This window comes from Podarcis gaigeae (assembly GCF_964106915.1).
Source record: "Podarcis gaigeae genome assembly, chromosome: 2".
Classification (NCBI taxonomy): domain Eukaryota; kingdom Metazoa; phylum Chordata; class Lepidosauria; order Squamata; family Lacertidae; genus Podarcis; species Podarcis gaigeae.
The window spans coordinates 23914977-23932088 of NC_139679.1; the positions used below are offsets into that span (position 1 = coordinate 23914977).

At 42.5% G+C, this 17112-nt stretch overlaps 1 protein-coding gene and 1 long non-coding RNA gene across 6 annotated transcripts in view; both read right to left on the bottom strand.

Annotated features, from left to right (window-relative positions):
- The window catches only part of LOC310839343, a 292189-nt gene that overhangs the window by 252593 nt on the left and 22484 nt on the right, over nucleotides 1–17112 (bottom strand). The gene's annotated exons all lie outside the window — the stretch shown is intronic.
- The window catches only part of PECAM1 (platelet and endothelial cell adhesion molecule 1), a 58187-nt gene that overhangs the window by 19389 nt on the left and 21686 nt on the right, over nucleotides 1–17112 (bottom strand). For all 5 annotated transcript variants that reach the window (XM_083727523.1, XM_083727520.1, XM_083727522.1 and 2 more), the window contains exons 3-11: nucleotides 14702–14995; nucleotides 11317–11616; nucleotides 10834–11109; nucleotides 8913–9164; nucleotides 6687–6968; nucleotides 5938–6219; nucleotides 4547–4654; nucleotides 3609–3636; nucleotides 1746–1819 (exon numbers count right to left, since the gene is read on the bottom strand). In XM_083727523.1, the coding sequence (XP_083583649.1) occupies nucleotides 1746–1819; nucleotides 3609–3636; nucleotides 4547–4654; nucleotides 5938–6219; nucleotides 6687–6968; nucleotides 8913–9164; nucleotides 10834–11109; nucleotides 11317–11616; nucleotides 14702–14882 (1783 nt within the window). In that variant the 5' untranslated portion in view covers nucleotides 14883–14995. The remainder of the gene's footprint in view (nucleotides 1–1745; nucleotides 1820–3608; nucleotides 3637–4546; nucleotides 4655–5937; nucleotides 6220–6686; nucleotides 6969–8912; nucleotides 9165–10833; nucleotides 11110–11316; nucleotides 11617–14701; nucleotides 14996–17112) is intronic.

Genomic DNA, 17112 nt, shown 5'->3' on the forward strand with positions numbered 1-17112 from the left:
GTTCTGGTATAAGCTTATAAGCTTTTGCTTTTTCTTTTCCTCCTCCCCCCCCCCCCCGACTGCATCAGACCAACATGGCTCCCTACCTGAATCCCTCCCTTTCCTGGTTAGCAATAAATGTGGTTTACTTCGACATCTGAAACCAGTGTAATCTTAGTTACTGCTAATCAAATGCATTTTTGTATTCTTTACAAAATTCAGAGAAATGCAAATTATGAAGGCTAGCTGTATTTCGGTTTGCGGATTGTTTTAGGAAGTGCAGATTGAGTAGGTCCGCCTTTTAATTCGGACTGAATTTATTTTCTCCTCCATCCCTACTTGAGGGCCAGGGTGGCATAGCAGGTTCTACAGTTGAAGCTAAAGGGATAAGGGAAGCCCCCTCCCAAGACTCTCTTACTTCACCCACATCCTTTGAAAGGTGCAGAGGATGCTTGATTTAAATCACAATTTAAATCACTAGTCAGTAAGACTTGATTTAAATCATTTATTTACTTTTACAGAAAGACTCATTCTTGCTGGTATAACCTTAATATTTACAACCAGATGAAGGTTTTGTTTTTGGAATAAAAAATTTTCAGAGTAGTTTTTTACAGTTATTTCAAAAATTACCAATTTGGTTAAACTATTAGAAATACATAGAAAGGTATTTATGAAATTATTGTGAGGTTTAATAAATTAACTGTTTATATTTGGACAACTTTTCTGCTTTATTGGAAGGAGAAAAATAATCATTTCCTTAATAACAATTTAAACAATTTCTTACAAGTCAGTTACATTTGTTGTGAGACATTGGTGTTGAGTACAGTATAAGGTTGGGCAAGGAGAGTGGGGAGAGGCTGATATTCTTTTGCATAGTGTATGTGGTAGGTTCCTTCTATTCATTTATTACATTTCCTTGGTAGTGAGAGGTATTGGGGGGACAGGGTGTGGTTTGTTATCTGTGCTTGGCTGCAGTGGGGATTGTTTGCATTTGTGAGGGTGGGGAGGGCTTGGTGAGTCAGGTAAGCCAGGTTGATTCACATGCTGTTGGTGGATTCTTGTTGTCTTGTTGGGCTGTGTATGTGATAAAGGGGAGCCATACTGGGGTGAAGGCGTCCTCTTCTATTTGTTCCCATGTCAGTTTCTGTTTATTAGTTAGCTTTTCTATTAAGGCCGTTTCCCATACAATTTGATACCATCGGTCCATGTTTACTCCTGACTCGTGTCTCCAGTGTCTGACTATGAGGCTTCTTTCTGGCTGCTGAGAGTAAGTGGGTTATAAAATGTATATAATGTGAGTGGTCATTATGATGGAAGAGGTTCAGTAGGGCCAGTTCTGGGGTGAGTTCTAATACCTGTTTAGTTATTTTGCATATCTCTTGTAGGACTGCTGTCCAGAAGGGTTGGATTTTAGGGCATTCCCACCACATGTGGAGGTAACCTCACAGGGTTGTTGTAAGCACACAAAAAACTGAAGAACCATGTATGCCACCATGAGCTCCTTAGAGGAAAAGATGGGATATAAATATAATTAATAATAACAAAATATGTGGCCCATGTCCCTATGTAACTGTATCTATCAAAGCCAAGTGCATCTGAAAAGCATAATACAGTCAACCCTTTTGGGTATATAAATAAGAATCTTTCGTTTGGGTCAGGTTTGAATAATGGCATGATTTCAAGGTGGAGGTTCTAAGACTAGGAGAGAGAAAGGGAAAAGGAGTCTGAAGCAGACACTATCAATAAGGTCATTAGCCATAAGCTACCGAAATAGAATTCCCCTTCATTATTCTGTCGCGGTGTCAGCTTCTCACCCACTGAATTGGTTGCTGCTATAGAACTGAGAAAAGAAAAACAGAACGAAGAACAGAATATGAAGCACTGGTATTTTAACAACAGAAGGTCATCTTTTAATAAAGCTCAGTCTTCCCCTTGATCTCAGGGATATAATTCTGGGGACATGCAATCTAAAGAATCACGGATTTCCACAAATGCTTCTAAGACACTAAGCTGTTTCATAGATGTGCAAAGGCATCATGGGATGTGCCTTTTGATGGTAAGCACCCTTATCACAGTGGGCTGCGGGTGGCGCTGTGGTCTAAACCACTGAGCCTCTTGGGTTTGCCGATCAGAAGGTCGGCAGTTTGAATCCCCGCAACAGGGTGAGCTCCCGTTTCTCAGTCCCAGCTCCTGCCAACCTAGGAGTTCAAAAGCACGCAAAAAAGTGCAAGTGGATAAATAGGTACTGCTCAGGTGGGAAGGTAAACAGCGTTTTCATGCGCTGCTCTGGTTTCGCCAGAAGCGGCTTAGTCATGCTGGCCACATGACACGGACTTAACTGTCAGGGGTCCTTTACCTTTACCTTTACCCTTATAACAAGTCCCTGGCAATTACAATCTAGGTTGCCTTGGCCCCAGGTAGGCCATTTTTCATTGGAAATGTGATACCAGAAGAGCCTCAGATCTGAAGGACGATAAAAAGCCAAATTATTCTTATAAACTACTATTTATATTATTTTTATGTGCCATTTTTTTGGGGGGGGTGTCCTGCTTTGCCTTTAAAGTGGCTCACAACAATATGAATAATCCAAAAGCAACATAATTATTTGGAAACAAACTAATTTGTTTGCCTGGGTTGTTGAGGCATAATGCTTCCCTGCTGCAGTTAGATTGCGGCCCCCACCCCGCCAGGCCAACTTTATATTTTATCTCATTTGTCTGCTTTAGTATTTTAACACTTAAAACCACACTAGCAGAAAGGCAGTAAAATGACTGCAGGGAGAGGATAGCACCTCGGTGGCATAATCTTCTGTTTTCTTTACTCTTCTGACGTTCTCAACACAAACTCCTATACAGTGGTACCTCGGGTTAAGTACTTACCGTATTTTTTGCTCTATAAGACTCACATTTTTCGCTCTATAAGACGCACCAGACCTAACCTGAAGCACCACTTTAGCTAATGGGACCTCCCACTGCTGCTGCGCCGCCGGAGCACAATTTCTGTTCTCATCCTGAAGCAAAGTTCTTAACCTGAGGTACTATTTCTGGGTTAGCGGAGTCTGTAATCTGAAGCATATGTAACCTGAAGCGTATGTAACCCGAGGTACCACTGTATCTGCTTGGATTACGGTTACCATTTCTACCACAAAAGATTTGCACAGGCAAATGACACATCTGTGGACGGGGCAGAGGTGAATATACAAACCTTATCCCCAACATCCATGTGCTCCTTGCATTCCACCCACCCTGCCAGCCCCCAGTCTTCCTCCTCTTGTATGGGTGATGTCTGCAAAGGGCTTTTGCTGGCATTTTCGTGCATATGAATAGAACACCTCCTACTATTGCTGACTCTGATAAAGCAGGGCTTTTGATAACGCAAGAATGCGTTCAGGTAGGTATGAGAAGAACCCCATGCAGTCTGAGGAAGACGGGGGCTGGGGTGGGTGGGTTGTGCGCAAGTATGTTGGGGCAGTGTTTGCATGTGAACTCCTGCTCCTGTCCACCCTTTGAGCATTTGAATGTTCAGGTGAATGCCTGAACATGCCTATGCACAAGACAGCATCAGGGACACATCATCACCACATTTATTAGAAATAACTCACTATTAGCACGGTAAGAAAGCCAACCTACCTAGTCAACTCCAAAGGATTGCCTTTAGCTTCATAAGGGAAAATAACAGCAAGTTACTAACATATACCACATGTATAGAAAGTCAATTGCATAAATAAATGAACAAGCAAACCATGTTAGCACATACGTTGTTGCTGCACTGATGGATGAAGAATTCTTAATACAAACAGTTTGTAGCTCACCCAGCACTGCCTTATGTCCAACAATGAGCATTGGTATTTGGTTGTTAATAACAACTCGTGGTTACTAACCTACAAAGTTATGTGTACAGTATGAATGTATACAGTGGTACACAGGAACAGGCAACATTGAATTTTATTTGTCAGCTATCGCAAATACGAATAAAATGATTAAACTAAAAACAAGCAAACAGGAATCATTTACCGTATTTTTTGCTCTATAAGACTCACTTTTTCCCTCCTAAAAAGTAAGGGGAAATGTGTGCGCGTCTTATGGAGCGAATGCAGGCTGCGCAGCTATCCCAGAATCCAGAACAGCAAGAGGGATTGCTGCTTTCGCTGCACAGCGAACCCTCTTGTTGTTCTGGCTTCTGAGATTCAGAATATTTTTTTTCTTGTAGTCCCCCAAAAACTAGGTGCGTCTTATGGTCTGGTGCGTCTTATAGAGCGAAAAATACAGTAATTAATGTAATGAGCATTAAATACCACTTTCATGAACTTCGCTGTCACACTATAGCAATCAAAAAGACCAACCCACAGTTTTGACCAGAATATTGTTACTTTCATCAGAATAGCACTATTTAGCATTGGACTATAACTCCCATCAGCCCCAGCCAGCATGGTAAAAAGTCAAGGATGGCAGCAGTTGTAGTTCAACACATTTGGAGGGCAGCATCTAGTCTATAGCCACCCTGGGTATAAACAGAAAAGCATCTGTTCTATTCACCCCACATCTGAATGTTAAAGAAAGTATCTCACCTTTTGCCCTCTTCCGAACATACCACCAGGAAGCCGCAATGGCAATAGCAAGGAAAATCAGAATGATGATTACCACAATGAGCCATTTCTTCCATGAAGCCAGAACAACTAAGAATTAAGGGAAAAGCAGATCACGTGTCAGGCATGGTATGATATCACCACCATCACCCGCAACAACACCAATCCTTCACAAGAAGCAACAAATCTCTTCTGATGCTCAGGGGTGCATTTCCACATCAGTATAAAAAATGTGTACAAATATTGCCACCCCCAAAATCATTCCTGTTCTCAGGTTGCTTAAGTTCCAGGTGACCTGTTTACTGAGCATTCATCCTTTCCCACTCCCCCAATCAGACTTTTTCAATAAGGAAAGTGACAGGAAGATGCACTGGAAAATGTGGGATATTTGCTTGACACAAATCCGTCCAACCTCCCTGAAAACAAATCAGGACAAATACTCAATGAACAGGCCTCCTGGAACTTAAGCAACACTGATGTAGGGAGTAGTAGTAGTAATAATAATAAATAATAAAATTTATTTATATCCCGCCCTCCCCAGCCGAAGCTGGGCTCAGGGTGGCTAACAACAATAAAATAATACAACATTCTAAAATCATTTCATTAAAATTAATTCAACTCAAATTGATGGCAACCATTAGGCTAAAGTTCTGTGAAGATTGCCAAAGGAGGGAGTCAGGCTGTGCCCTGACCAAAGGCCTGGTGGAACAGCTCTGTCCTGCAGGCCCTGCGGAAAGATGTCAAGTCCCGCAGGGCCCTAGTCTCTTGGGACAGAGCGTTCCACCAGATTGGAGCCACAGCCGAAAAAGCCCTGGCTCTAGTAATGTTGTCAAACCCCCCTATTTGACTTCCCTCCTTCTAACATCAGGAAGAAGCAATATTCCACTGACATGACACGAGGGCGCTGACAATTCGCCACTAGAAACCCCAAGGTACCCTTGCCGAACGACATTTCCAGGGTTTCCTAGAATGAGGAAACATCTGCTAAAACCCCTTTAAAGTTTACACTGCAGGTGTGCCTTGAAGAGGTTCGTGAGCCTCATCCTCCTTGCTTCTGGCCACTCTTCTCTTTCCCCTTTATCCCAAGAATATCCTTGCAGAAAATGCAAATAAAAATGAAGGAGGATTTGGGGCCCAAGACAGTCTGTCACCACACATATTTACTGTCAATGTACACAATTCTGGAGACCCGTGACCATCAATAACTGTCCAAACTAGGCTACCTTGGAATACACCTATCTGGAGCCTCCTGAAGTATGGGTAGCATTTGGATCAAAATGCATTAATACCCGAGGTGCTATTTAAAGAATTTCATCAATTTGAATGCTATGGCACCATATGTCCAAATCAATCAATCCATGAACAGAACGTACCATTGACAGTCATCATGTTGCTCTCTACAGGTGATTTTGCTTGGTTGTCAGCTCTGCAAAAGTACTTCCCGCCATCTTGGCTTGTAAGGCTATCTCTGTACCAAACAGCAATGCGTTTTGTCTTCTCTGTTACTTTATACAAAGGTTTGGGGTGGTTTTCTCTAAAGAAGGTGAACTCAATAGGATAAGATCCTGAACCAACAGAGCAGGAGATTGCAAGCTCTTTGCCATCTTCCACATCTCCATGTGAAGGTCTCCCCAAGCTTATGCTACCAACTGGTGCTGTGGAATAAAGTACAGAGAAAAGGCTGAACAGCAGTGGAGAAGTGCTGGCTAGATGGCAAATTATAAATGCTGGAAGTAGGTTAAGTTAAGAGCAATTATACATAGAATTCATTTCTAACTAGCATGGGAGGAACCCCCGCCAATACAACCTAGTTATTTAGTACTTTTGTTTCCTTGTTTTTGAGTTCAAAGAAGTCACTGTTTAACATAGTTGCACTGAGTTACATCTTTCCAACAATTACACAAAATTAAAATTAAAATTAAAGCAACAATGAACAGTCAGATAAGTGTTTCTGAATGTATTAAAAAGTTGTGTCGAAGTGTATATACCAAAATTATTACAATTATTACAGATATGAAATGATGTATAGTGAAGTGTATTGCTTAGAAGAGTTAAAGCATTTAACATTCTAAAACAAAAACAGAAACAAAGTGCCTCTTTTAAAAAAGCACCAGACACTTACCTATCACTGTAATGTTTACCCGAGTGCTTCGTTGTGGAACGGAATGGCCGTTTTTAGCTTCACAACTGTAGTCTTCTGGTACATGTGCATTGGTTGCTTTGACCAAAAACTTTGCGGGTTCATTTACTTTTACTTCTGTCTTGTTAACATATATGCCTCCTCTGTACAAAGTATATGTTATAGGTAGAGTTCCATTGCTGGAATAACAGTTTACAGTGAATAACTTCCCCAATACTGCTACTTGGGAAGTCGGTGGGGAAAGTCTTGGTTTGGAAACGGGAGCTGGAATAAGAATTAAATGAAATAGGTGCATAAGCATTTCATAAGGTGAGCAATGAGAAATGCACAAAGCTGCCAGGAAACAATGCTCTGTGCACTTGAAGAACTCTAATCACACAGAGAGCAGTCAAAATATATTAAAAAATATTAAAAAATTGTCTAGTAGCACCTTAGAGACCAAGGGAAATGCACTGTGCATGTTTTCAGGAACATTCCCTCTTTAAAATGCCTTCAAGAGGGAAAACCTCACAGGCCAACGTACAGTAATACCTCCGTGAACGTCCGCCTCGTCTAGCATCCATTCTGGCAAACGTCTGCAGCAAACCCAGAAGTACCGGAATGGGTTACTTCCGAATTTGCTGCTCGCGCATGCACAGAAGCGCAAACTGCTCCATGCGCATGCGCAGACAAGGCAATTTGCCCTGTGTCCTTTTCAGCTAGCGGCCAGGGCTTCAGAACGGATCTCAGTCACAAAACAAGGTACGACTATGTTAATAATAATAATAATAATAATAATAATAATAATAATTTATTATTTATACCCCGCCCATCTGGCTGAGTTTCCCCAGCTACTCTGGGCGCCTCCCAATCGAATATTAAAAACAATACAGCATTAAATATTAAAAACTTCCCTAAATAGGGCTGCTTTCAGATGTCTTTTAAAAATAGGATAGTTGCTTATTTCCTTGACATCTGATGATACAGGAAATATGGCTCATTTTTTTGAAAACAACTCCCAAGGCTAAACCCTGATAAAGCACACTACTCTTCCAGCTCTCATTTGTAGAGGTGATTATGATGAATAATATCAGCACAGTATTATTAGGACTGATGCAGGCTGAATGCCACCTGAAATAGAGCTGATGATGTCAGAAGAAACCCAAGCCCCACAGTTTGAAACCCCAGGGCCTAGAAGCAGCTAACAGCTGCAGAGAAAGCACCAGTCTTGCATGGGGCCGGATGCAGTATTCAAGAGGTGGGGCCTTGAGTACCTGAACACCTAGCCCAGGCTGTAATGATCCAGGCTTGAAACCGTCTGTCAAAAACTTCACTCTTGTGGCCTATCCCCACAACACTTAGTCACTATGGGCCCTACTAAAGCAAACAGTCTAACTGGTCTACATCTAAAAGATATCGAGCATCAGAACAACCTGGCCACTATAAGAAATTCTGTCCTTAGTACGTTCATTTTCTACCTTTCCATTTTGATTCTCTGGCAAACTTATTATCCCAAAATACAGACGTGCTTTTACACTTGCAAGACTGGGTGTTTTGCCATCTGCGGTACTTGAGGGTCGATTCCAAAAGATCCCACCTGAGAAACGTCTTTGCCCCTGTGGAGATGGTAGCATCGAAACAGTGGCACAAGTCCTCCTGCCTTGCACTTTTTACAAAGACCTGAGGAACGAGATCATCACCCCACTCGTACTAACCGTCCCAGGGTGCTCAACCACTGCCACAATGTCCTTTCTTCTATCAGATCAAAATGAGCAGATAACAGCAAAGGTTGCTAGGTTCACAGCAGGAGCAATCAGAATAAGGGCCACAAACTGACTGCTGATTCAGGACTTTAAATTGTGCTCTTATATCAATTTTCCCTTTCTGCATATATTGTAATGTTTTACTGTTGCTATGGCCATTGGCTAATGCGAATAAAGTTTTATCTATCTATCCAGGGCATCGTTGAGATTGAGACGACTTGTGTGGCCTGTCCTAGCTGCAGGATCACTAGCTGTGCTCCTTGAAACCCATACTTAGACCCCTCTCCATGTTGCTGACGCTGCTTTACCTTGCCTTCTTGTCTGAGCGGGGCTACTGATCTCTCTTTTGCTGGGGCCATCAGCTATCTGCATTAGTGAGCATACCCAGGAAAGCCACCATTCTGCAAATAATTCTACTATATCGCTTCATCAGATGAAAGACTTTAATATTTCTCAGTCAACTTACCATAAACATGTAGCTGCGCAGGGGCACTCTCCTTGGCAATCCCATTTATCTCAGCTCGACAAACATAGACTCCAGTGTCGCTTACACGGACCTTGGTAACAGTATACACATCTCTGCTTGCCACTACTCTGTCGTCTTTTATGACTGAGAAATGTATTGGCAGTGAGCTGTTAACTCGACATTCAATTTGTAACAAACTGTTTTCATCCCATCTTGTTTGATTATGAACTAGAATCGGCTTGGAAAACAGTTCTGCAAAAGATATGTGGGGAACAAACAAGTTAGATATCTAGAGCCTTCTTACGTGATCCATTTATAATATAATAAATATGCAATCGTTCGATATTGATGGGGCACCTCAGAGGTCTATATAGTCCCAGGCACCTAAAAAAAGCCAAGCCTGGGACTCAGACCATGAGATTTCCAGTTCAAGGTCTGGAATTCCTTACATGTGTTAAGATAAAAGTAAAAAGGTAAAGGGAGCCCTGACCATTAGGTCCAGTCGTGGCCGACTCTGGGGTTGCTGCGCTCATCTCGCTTTATTGGCCAAGGGAGCTGGCATACAGCTTCCGGGTCATGTGGCCAGCATGACTAAGCCGCTTCTGGTGAACCAGAGCAGCGCACGGAAACACCGTTTACCTTCCCGCTGGAGCGGTACCTATTTATCTACTTGCACATGACGTGCTTTCGAACTGCTAGGTTGGCAGGAGCAGGGACCGAGCAACGGGAGTTCACCCCGTCGTGGGGATTCAAACCGCCGAGCTTCTGATTGGCAAGTCCTAGGCTCTGTGGTTTAACCCACAGCGCCATTTGCGTCCCATAAGATCAAAGTACCCTCTGCTTATTGAATACAGATGGTATAAACTCAGACTGATCTTGCTTGTATGAAAGTGCCATGTTATATTGCAAGGCATCACTAATTGACAAGTGTTTCAACAAGTTATACGAAAAATGCTGTTTAATGTCACACAGCTCAGTAATGTCACAAATCATGCACAGTATGAACATTCACTTCACAGCTTTCCCTGCCCCTTCCATTTCTAATTTTCAGGAGATGCCATGCCGTGCTGTGTGGAGTCAAGATGATTAATTTTTGCTCTTTTATTACAAATGGACCTGTTCATTCACCTACTCATTTGTTTAGATGACTGTAAAAGTTTTGGTTTTAGTTTGTTCCTTTTTCAGTTCACAGTTTACATTTTTTTTTTGTCTCCACACAAAGGCACCAAGTACATAATGCAAAACACAGTTGTTTCTAAAACTCTAAAGCACACAAATAAATCAGCAGCTATAACTGAACAGTAATAGCACATCAGACATTAAACGTGATTGAAATTCTCCCCTTGCAGCATGGCAAGGCCTGAATCAAATTAGAAGCAGGCCTGACTACATTGCAATTACTCGTAGGTGCCTGCAACTTATGTGAGATTTCTAAAAAGCACTCTTGGGTCTATTGCTTTATTTGAAATAGTCCCTAAACTAGTTGCGTTGTCTGCTAAACCCTTGGGGGGGGGGGGGAGTCTTCAGACTTCAGCTGGATAAACAGAACTGATTTATTAGTGGAGATTATACACAACCTTTGGGTTGAACCGCATTGCCTGAACATGGCTGCAGCTTGCCTGAAGGCCAGATTACACATTACACACAAGTACATGGAACTGTGCAATCGGCTACTACCCTTTCCCCCAATTGCAGAGTGAGGAGTGAGGCTTATATTCAGGCCAATACGGTATTCGCCTATATTACTACCCCTCTCTCAGTCACCTTCATCCAAAGCAACTGCGACCAGAACTTTCATCTTTCAGGTTATAAATCTAGATCTTTAGCTATTCCAACCCTGGATACTCATACAAGTCCAGACCTAGTACAAATAAAAGCATTCCATGTGTGTGAATTCGCACAAGTGAGAGAAAGCTCTTACCTGCCACCACAACATTTACTGTGCTGATTTTGGACACGCTCCCAAGTTCCACTTTACACATATAATTGCCATTGTCTTCCATTGTGGCTACTTTAGAGTACTGCACAGACGGACCAGACTTTGTGCTGTTAAGAATCGTTTTGTTCTTCTGGATTATCATCTCAATTTTGATTCGATCCTGGTGACGTGCGATGGTTGTACAGTCTACACGCAGGTGATCTCCTTCTGTAATGTTCTGTGGTGGGTGGACGGTTAAGGTGGGAACGGAAAACGGTTCTGCAACAGAAGGGGGGCCGGAACCAATATATATATTTAAACCAAGCCTAAATAAAACAACATGTGCACAGATGGTATAAGATTTACTTTTGGTAGTTTACCATTCATTCCTACACCTGCTTTTGACTAGAAATCCTTTTACACATGCAGGAGTAATTATTTAAATATTTAGGGAGGACAATAAAGGTTAAAAATTGACCAACTTACCAATGACAGTTACAATTCTTTTGTCACTGCGCTCTGATTTCTCAGATCGAGCCCCCAAAGTCTTATGGACCTCGCATTCAAAAAACAAAATGGTGTCCCCCGCATTAATTTGATATTCCAGTTTGGCAAAGTTTTGTATAAATGCATGCCTCTCCCACTGTTGTTCAGGGTCACGCTGGTCGTTTTTATAAAATTTCAAATAAAATGGGGGCTTTTCTTCTGGTGCTTTACAGCTTAAAGACACAGTTTCGCCTTCCATCACCTCTGTTTTCTCGGCAGTCAGAATGGGCTTCCTTATTCCTTTTGAAATGAAAGCAAACATGAGATGTTAATCAGAACATGCTTATCTGAGGTACAAACTAGGTGTTACTTTAAATACCCCTTGGATGGGATTGCTGGTACCTTTCTTCTTTAGCTTTTACAGAGAAAGCAGGTGCACTGACGGAGGAAGAGGCGTGCGGGGGGAGCGCACCGCCCCCGGCAGCGCAATCCCAGCGGGGTGTCATCGTGGCTGCCCCCCCCCCGCGCTGGGTGCCACCCCCCACCCCCAGAATGCACATCCTGCCCCTACAGACAGCGCTTCATGCCCCCGGGATGCGTGCCAGCTCCGCCCCACCTGCTCTTCCCCCCCCCCCCGGTGCCAGAGCATGAAGCTCCTTCACTGAGCGGGTGCAGGCACATGGATCTAGACCTCTCCCCATCCCAGTTTCTCACCAAAAAACTGAACTCTCAGTGCAAAGAGCAGCTGGGGGAGATTTTTTTTTTTTCAGAAAAGCCTACAAAAAATCTTGGAGTGGGCGACATTGATGTTTTGTAATCAAAACACACAGGTAATCCCAAGCAAAGGATTTGCCTACATGTTTAAAACAGTGCCTCCTGATCATTTTGAAGCAGAACCCTCCTGTAACACACGTCTTTTGGGATCCATTTGCAAATGAATTTTACCTTTCAAGCCCTACTTTCCCCCTTTACAGCAGAAAACACAAGACTATCCAGTCAGTTGTAGGACTAGACAAGTTTCTCTTTTATTTTCCATTTTTCATATTAATCTAAATAAAGATAACACAGCATGTAATGAGTAGAATTTAAACATGACTTATAATAAGGGAGGGAGCAAGCAAGCAAGCCTGTCTCATAAAGGGGTTGCACAGCAGTACTGTTGTGCTATAAATTTGATGAAATCAACAAAGAGACAAAAACACTGGATACAATATAGGGGCCTGATCAGATGTTGCTTCCCCTTATCTGAATAGGCCCCTAAAAAGGTGAGTTTATGTAGACATATTAGTTATTATTCGAGACCTTGTCGAAACGTCGCCTAGACACCCCAACTTTTACACGGGAAGACACCCGAGGACACCAAAACCTGCATTCCTGTACCCGTGAAAATCTACGAAAGCAAATATTAGTTATTAGTATATCTGGGAAGACGCAGTCGGAAGGTAAGCATTTTTTCCCTGGATCATATTTGTAAATTGAAGAAGGATGGCAGATGATGACTGGAGACAGTGCCTTTTCTGTGATGTCCCAAGTCTTTAATATTTTTTTTAGAAAAATTAATATACTGCTTGATTGGAATAAAACCTCAAAGCAGTTTACAAAAAAAGTAATACATTAAAATTATTGATTAAAGACAGTTAAAAACAGGCATTCAAAAACATTCCAAACTAATTAATAAGTTAAAAACAGATTTAGACGAATCTAAATTGAAATGTCTGGATAGGTTTACCAGTTGCCCAAACAAAAATATTTTAAGCAGGAAAGAGAAGGCGTAGTGAAGGCATGTGACTGGTTTCAATAGGTGGGGAGTTCCAAAGTGTAAGTGCTGCCACACCCAAATACTGGTTTCTTACAAGTGTGGAATGAGCATTATGTGGCACATGTAACAGGGCCAGTTCCACAGATCAGAGTGGTTCGGGTGGTCATATATGGGGTAAGGTGATGCCAGAGAAGCTCATTTGGTGCCTACAGGGCCAGCTCAAAACATTTTGGCACCTGGGGTAAACCGCAAAATCGCACCCCGCTCCTTGCCAGGGAAGAAGGGATGAGTGAAGATCTACATCAGGAACAAGGCAGAGAATAAAGATCAACATCATATGTTGCCCCTGTGGATCCTGCCACCCTAGGCTGTCACCTCACTGTGACTCATAGCCAGCCCTGGATGACTAGGTTTTAGGCACTGAATCAAAACATTTTTTAGTTTCCCAACCTTTTAATGAGTGACATAATCTCTACTTATTTATAGCTGCTGCTACTATTGTTTTATTGATAGTATTCAATGGTATTGACTTTTCTTTGTTGTGATTTTATTTGTAATTACAGTGGTACCTCGGGTTACATACACATCAGGCTACATACGTTTCAGGTTACAGACTCCGCTAACCCAGAACTAGTACCTCGGGTTAAGAACTTTGCTTCAGGATGAGAACAGAATTCGTGCGGCGGCGGCAAGAGGCCCCATTAGCTAAAGTGGTACCTCAGGTTAAGAACAGTTTCAGGTTAAGAACAGACCTCCAGAACAAATTAAGTTCGTAACCTGAGGTACCACTGTACTGATTATGCTTTTATTGTTGGAAGGTCCCTTGATGGGGGGGAAACTTAATACTGAAAGGCAAATAAGAAATACTTTAAACGAGAAGTGGGGAACCAGTGTGGTCCTCCATATGCTGTGGAACTTCAACTCCCATCAGCCCTAGTCAGCATGGCCAATGGTCAAGGAGGATGGTAGTTGTAGTCCTACAACATCTGGAGGGCCATATGTGTAAACAAAAGCAAAAAAGCAAAGAAGGGAGGAAAGGGGGAAATAGCAAAGTTGTTGAGAGAGCAGGGGGAGAGATAGATTGAGAACAAGGTAGAAATTAGGGGGGGGTGAAGCCCAGTTATAAACTGAATTTTAAGCAGTGACAGGACATCCAGGAAGAAACTGCAGGAAGACGTGAAGAAACGATGGTGAGAAATTGAGAGAAAATAACAGAAGAAGCAGGGGTGGGGGAGCTGAAGGTCAGCTGAGTAAAAATGATATTAATGCTAAGAGAAGATATAATGAAACTAAACAGAAAAAGAGTAGAGGACCAAGGAGATAATTGGGAAGGACACCAACAGAGAAATCAAAAGAAAGAGTGTCAGTGGTAGAGGAAACGATTACACAAAGGTAGATTGAGAATGTAGTGGTCAATATTTCATATGCATTAACCAGGTTTGGCCAACATGTGGTCCTCTAGAACTGGTTGAACTACAGCTCCCATCATTCCTGGCCATTGGTCATTCTGGCTGGGGTTGATTGTCCAGGACCACAGATCAGCTACTTCTGATATAAGCAATGGTGCTATTTTAGCATACAGTCATATTAGAGAAAACATAGGGAGGATGAATACGAAGCACTCACCATGTACTTGAACAGCCACAGTACCACTGGCTTTTTTCTTCCCTTCCACATCCAACGCACAGCTATACTCTCCAGAATCAGAAAATCTAGCCGTTGGGATTGTATAATCTGCCCACTCTTGCTCTGATGAACTATTGACCAGAAGCAGTCCATACTTGATAAATGAAAAAGTATAATTCATCTGGAATTGTTCGCTCTTGCTGATGTCCGCAGAGCAGTTGAGGGTGACCAACTCTCCATTATTCACTTCCACAGATGGAGCAGCACGGAGTGTCACGCTATTGATGGTGAACACTGGAAAGGAGGAGAAATGTTAGTGACAATTTATAATCCACTGGCAGAGAGGAGGAGGAGGAGGAATGCCTCTTCTAAGATGGTGCCTTTTGCCAGGGCTCTTGTAAATACAATTAGTCTTCTGACTAATTTGGGTCCAGTAACTTCAGTGGGTCCACGCTGAGTGAGAAGAGCACTGGGTGCAACCTTCAGGCGCCTCACCATCCTCGTGACTCTCCTCTAGGTACATTCTAGTTTGCCAATATCCTTCTAAACTGTGGTGCCATCCACAATGGGACATAGTAAAGGTAAAGGGACCCCTGACCATCAGGTCCAGTCGTGGCCGACTCTGGGGTTGTGGTGCTCATCTTGCTTTATTGGCCGAGGGAGCCGGCGTACAGCTTCCGGGTCATGTGGCCAGCATGACTAAGCCGCTTCTGGCGAACCAGAGCCATGCACAGAAACGCCGTTTACCTTCCTGCTGGAGCGGTACCTATTTATCTACTTTCATTTTGACGTGCTTTCAAACTGCTAGGTTGGCAGGAGCAGGGACCGAGCAACAGGAGCTCACCCCGTCGTGGGGATTCGAACCACCGACCTTCTGATCGGCAAGTCCTAGGCTCTGTGGTTTAACCCACATCCCATGGGACACAGTACTCCCAAGTAAAGAGTCACCAAACAGATGTTTTAGAGGGGGTGCTTTCCTCATCCAGTCAAAAGTACGACACCTTCTTCCATCCCAACAGAAGCAGTGGGTGGAACTGGAGAATTATAGGTGTCAAAAGCTCCCTTCCCCCCTCTCAGGCTGCCCCAGGTGCCAAGTTATTTCGCTATCTTTATGGAGTCCATGATGGCTAAAGGAGAAACAAACTTTCCCCAGCTAGCTGGGGCAGCAGCATGCGATTGGTTGGTACACGTACCCTCTATGCAGGAGCAGAAAGCAGGATAAGGAGTTAAGTAACAACAATAACAATAACAATAAATATATTGTATCCCACCCATCTGACTGGGTTGCTCCAGTCAGTATAAAGCAGGCATAGGCAAACTTGGCCCTCCAGAAGTTTTGGGACTACAACTCCCATGATCCCTAGCTAACAGGACCAGTGGTCAGGGATGATGGGAATTGTAGTCACAAAACATCTGGAGGGCCAAGTTTGCCTATGCCTGGTATAAAGTACAAAGTATAAAGGAACACATCCAAACAGAAAACATGTTTCAAAATCCAAAACTGGGCTGCCTTCAGATGTCTGTGAAAAGTCATATGATTGTTAGTCCTTTTGACAATAATAAATATCACTGACTTATACAGTAGCCTTGATTATGAAGAAGATGATGGTGAAAGTTTAGGAGAAGCACTGCAGGGTTTCCTTTCCTTTCAGTGAGAGCACATTTTGCAGTACTTATTAAAATCACAAGAAGAAACCCCATCAGTGTTGGCAGGTCTGCCGGCTCCTGAAAATACCCTTGTTCAAGCATTCCTGTAACTGAATTTTTGATGTTATTGTTTTAACTGTTGTTGTTGTTTTTTAGAAAAAACTGTTTTGTTTTAATTATCATGCTCTTTAAATTTTTGCTTTATTTTATATTTTAGTTAAGGGGTTTTTAGCACCCAATGGAACTGTTATTGTGTATTTCCTTTTTCTAAATTTTAATATTAAAAATATTGATTTATTGCATTTTCATTATGTTTCATTGAGTTTGTAGTTGGAAAACATTTTGGCATATCAGTGATAATTTAACAAATAAATCACAAATCTACACCAGTGCACAACGGAAACAAATGGACTCCTAGAACAGGCAACATTGCTGATCCTGTTTCTGATTTTTGCAATGGTCATGTGGATTCCTGTATCCCAGCGCTTCCTGACACTATTTTGCTTTCTCTCCCAATACCTGAAAGGCCTCACCTTCCAAAGATGGGTAGCAGGTTTTGGGGGGAGAGTTTTCCCCAGCTTTGGTGCTGCTCAGGTTCGCTACCTTTTCGCAATTTATTGATCAAAGAAATTTATTTATTCCAGATTCACCCTTTCTCCAAAGCCTTTTTAGTTATCAGATTTTCCATGGAAATTGTAAATAATATGGGAAAGCATTTTGATAAGAATGATGTTTTGTGGATGCTGCACAAAATGTGAAAGCAC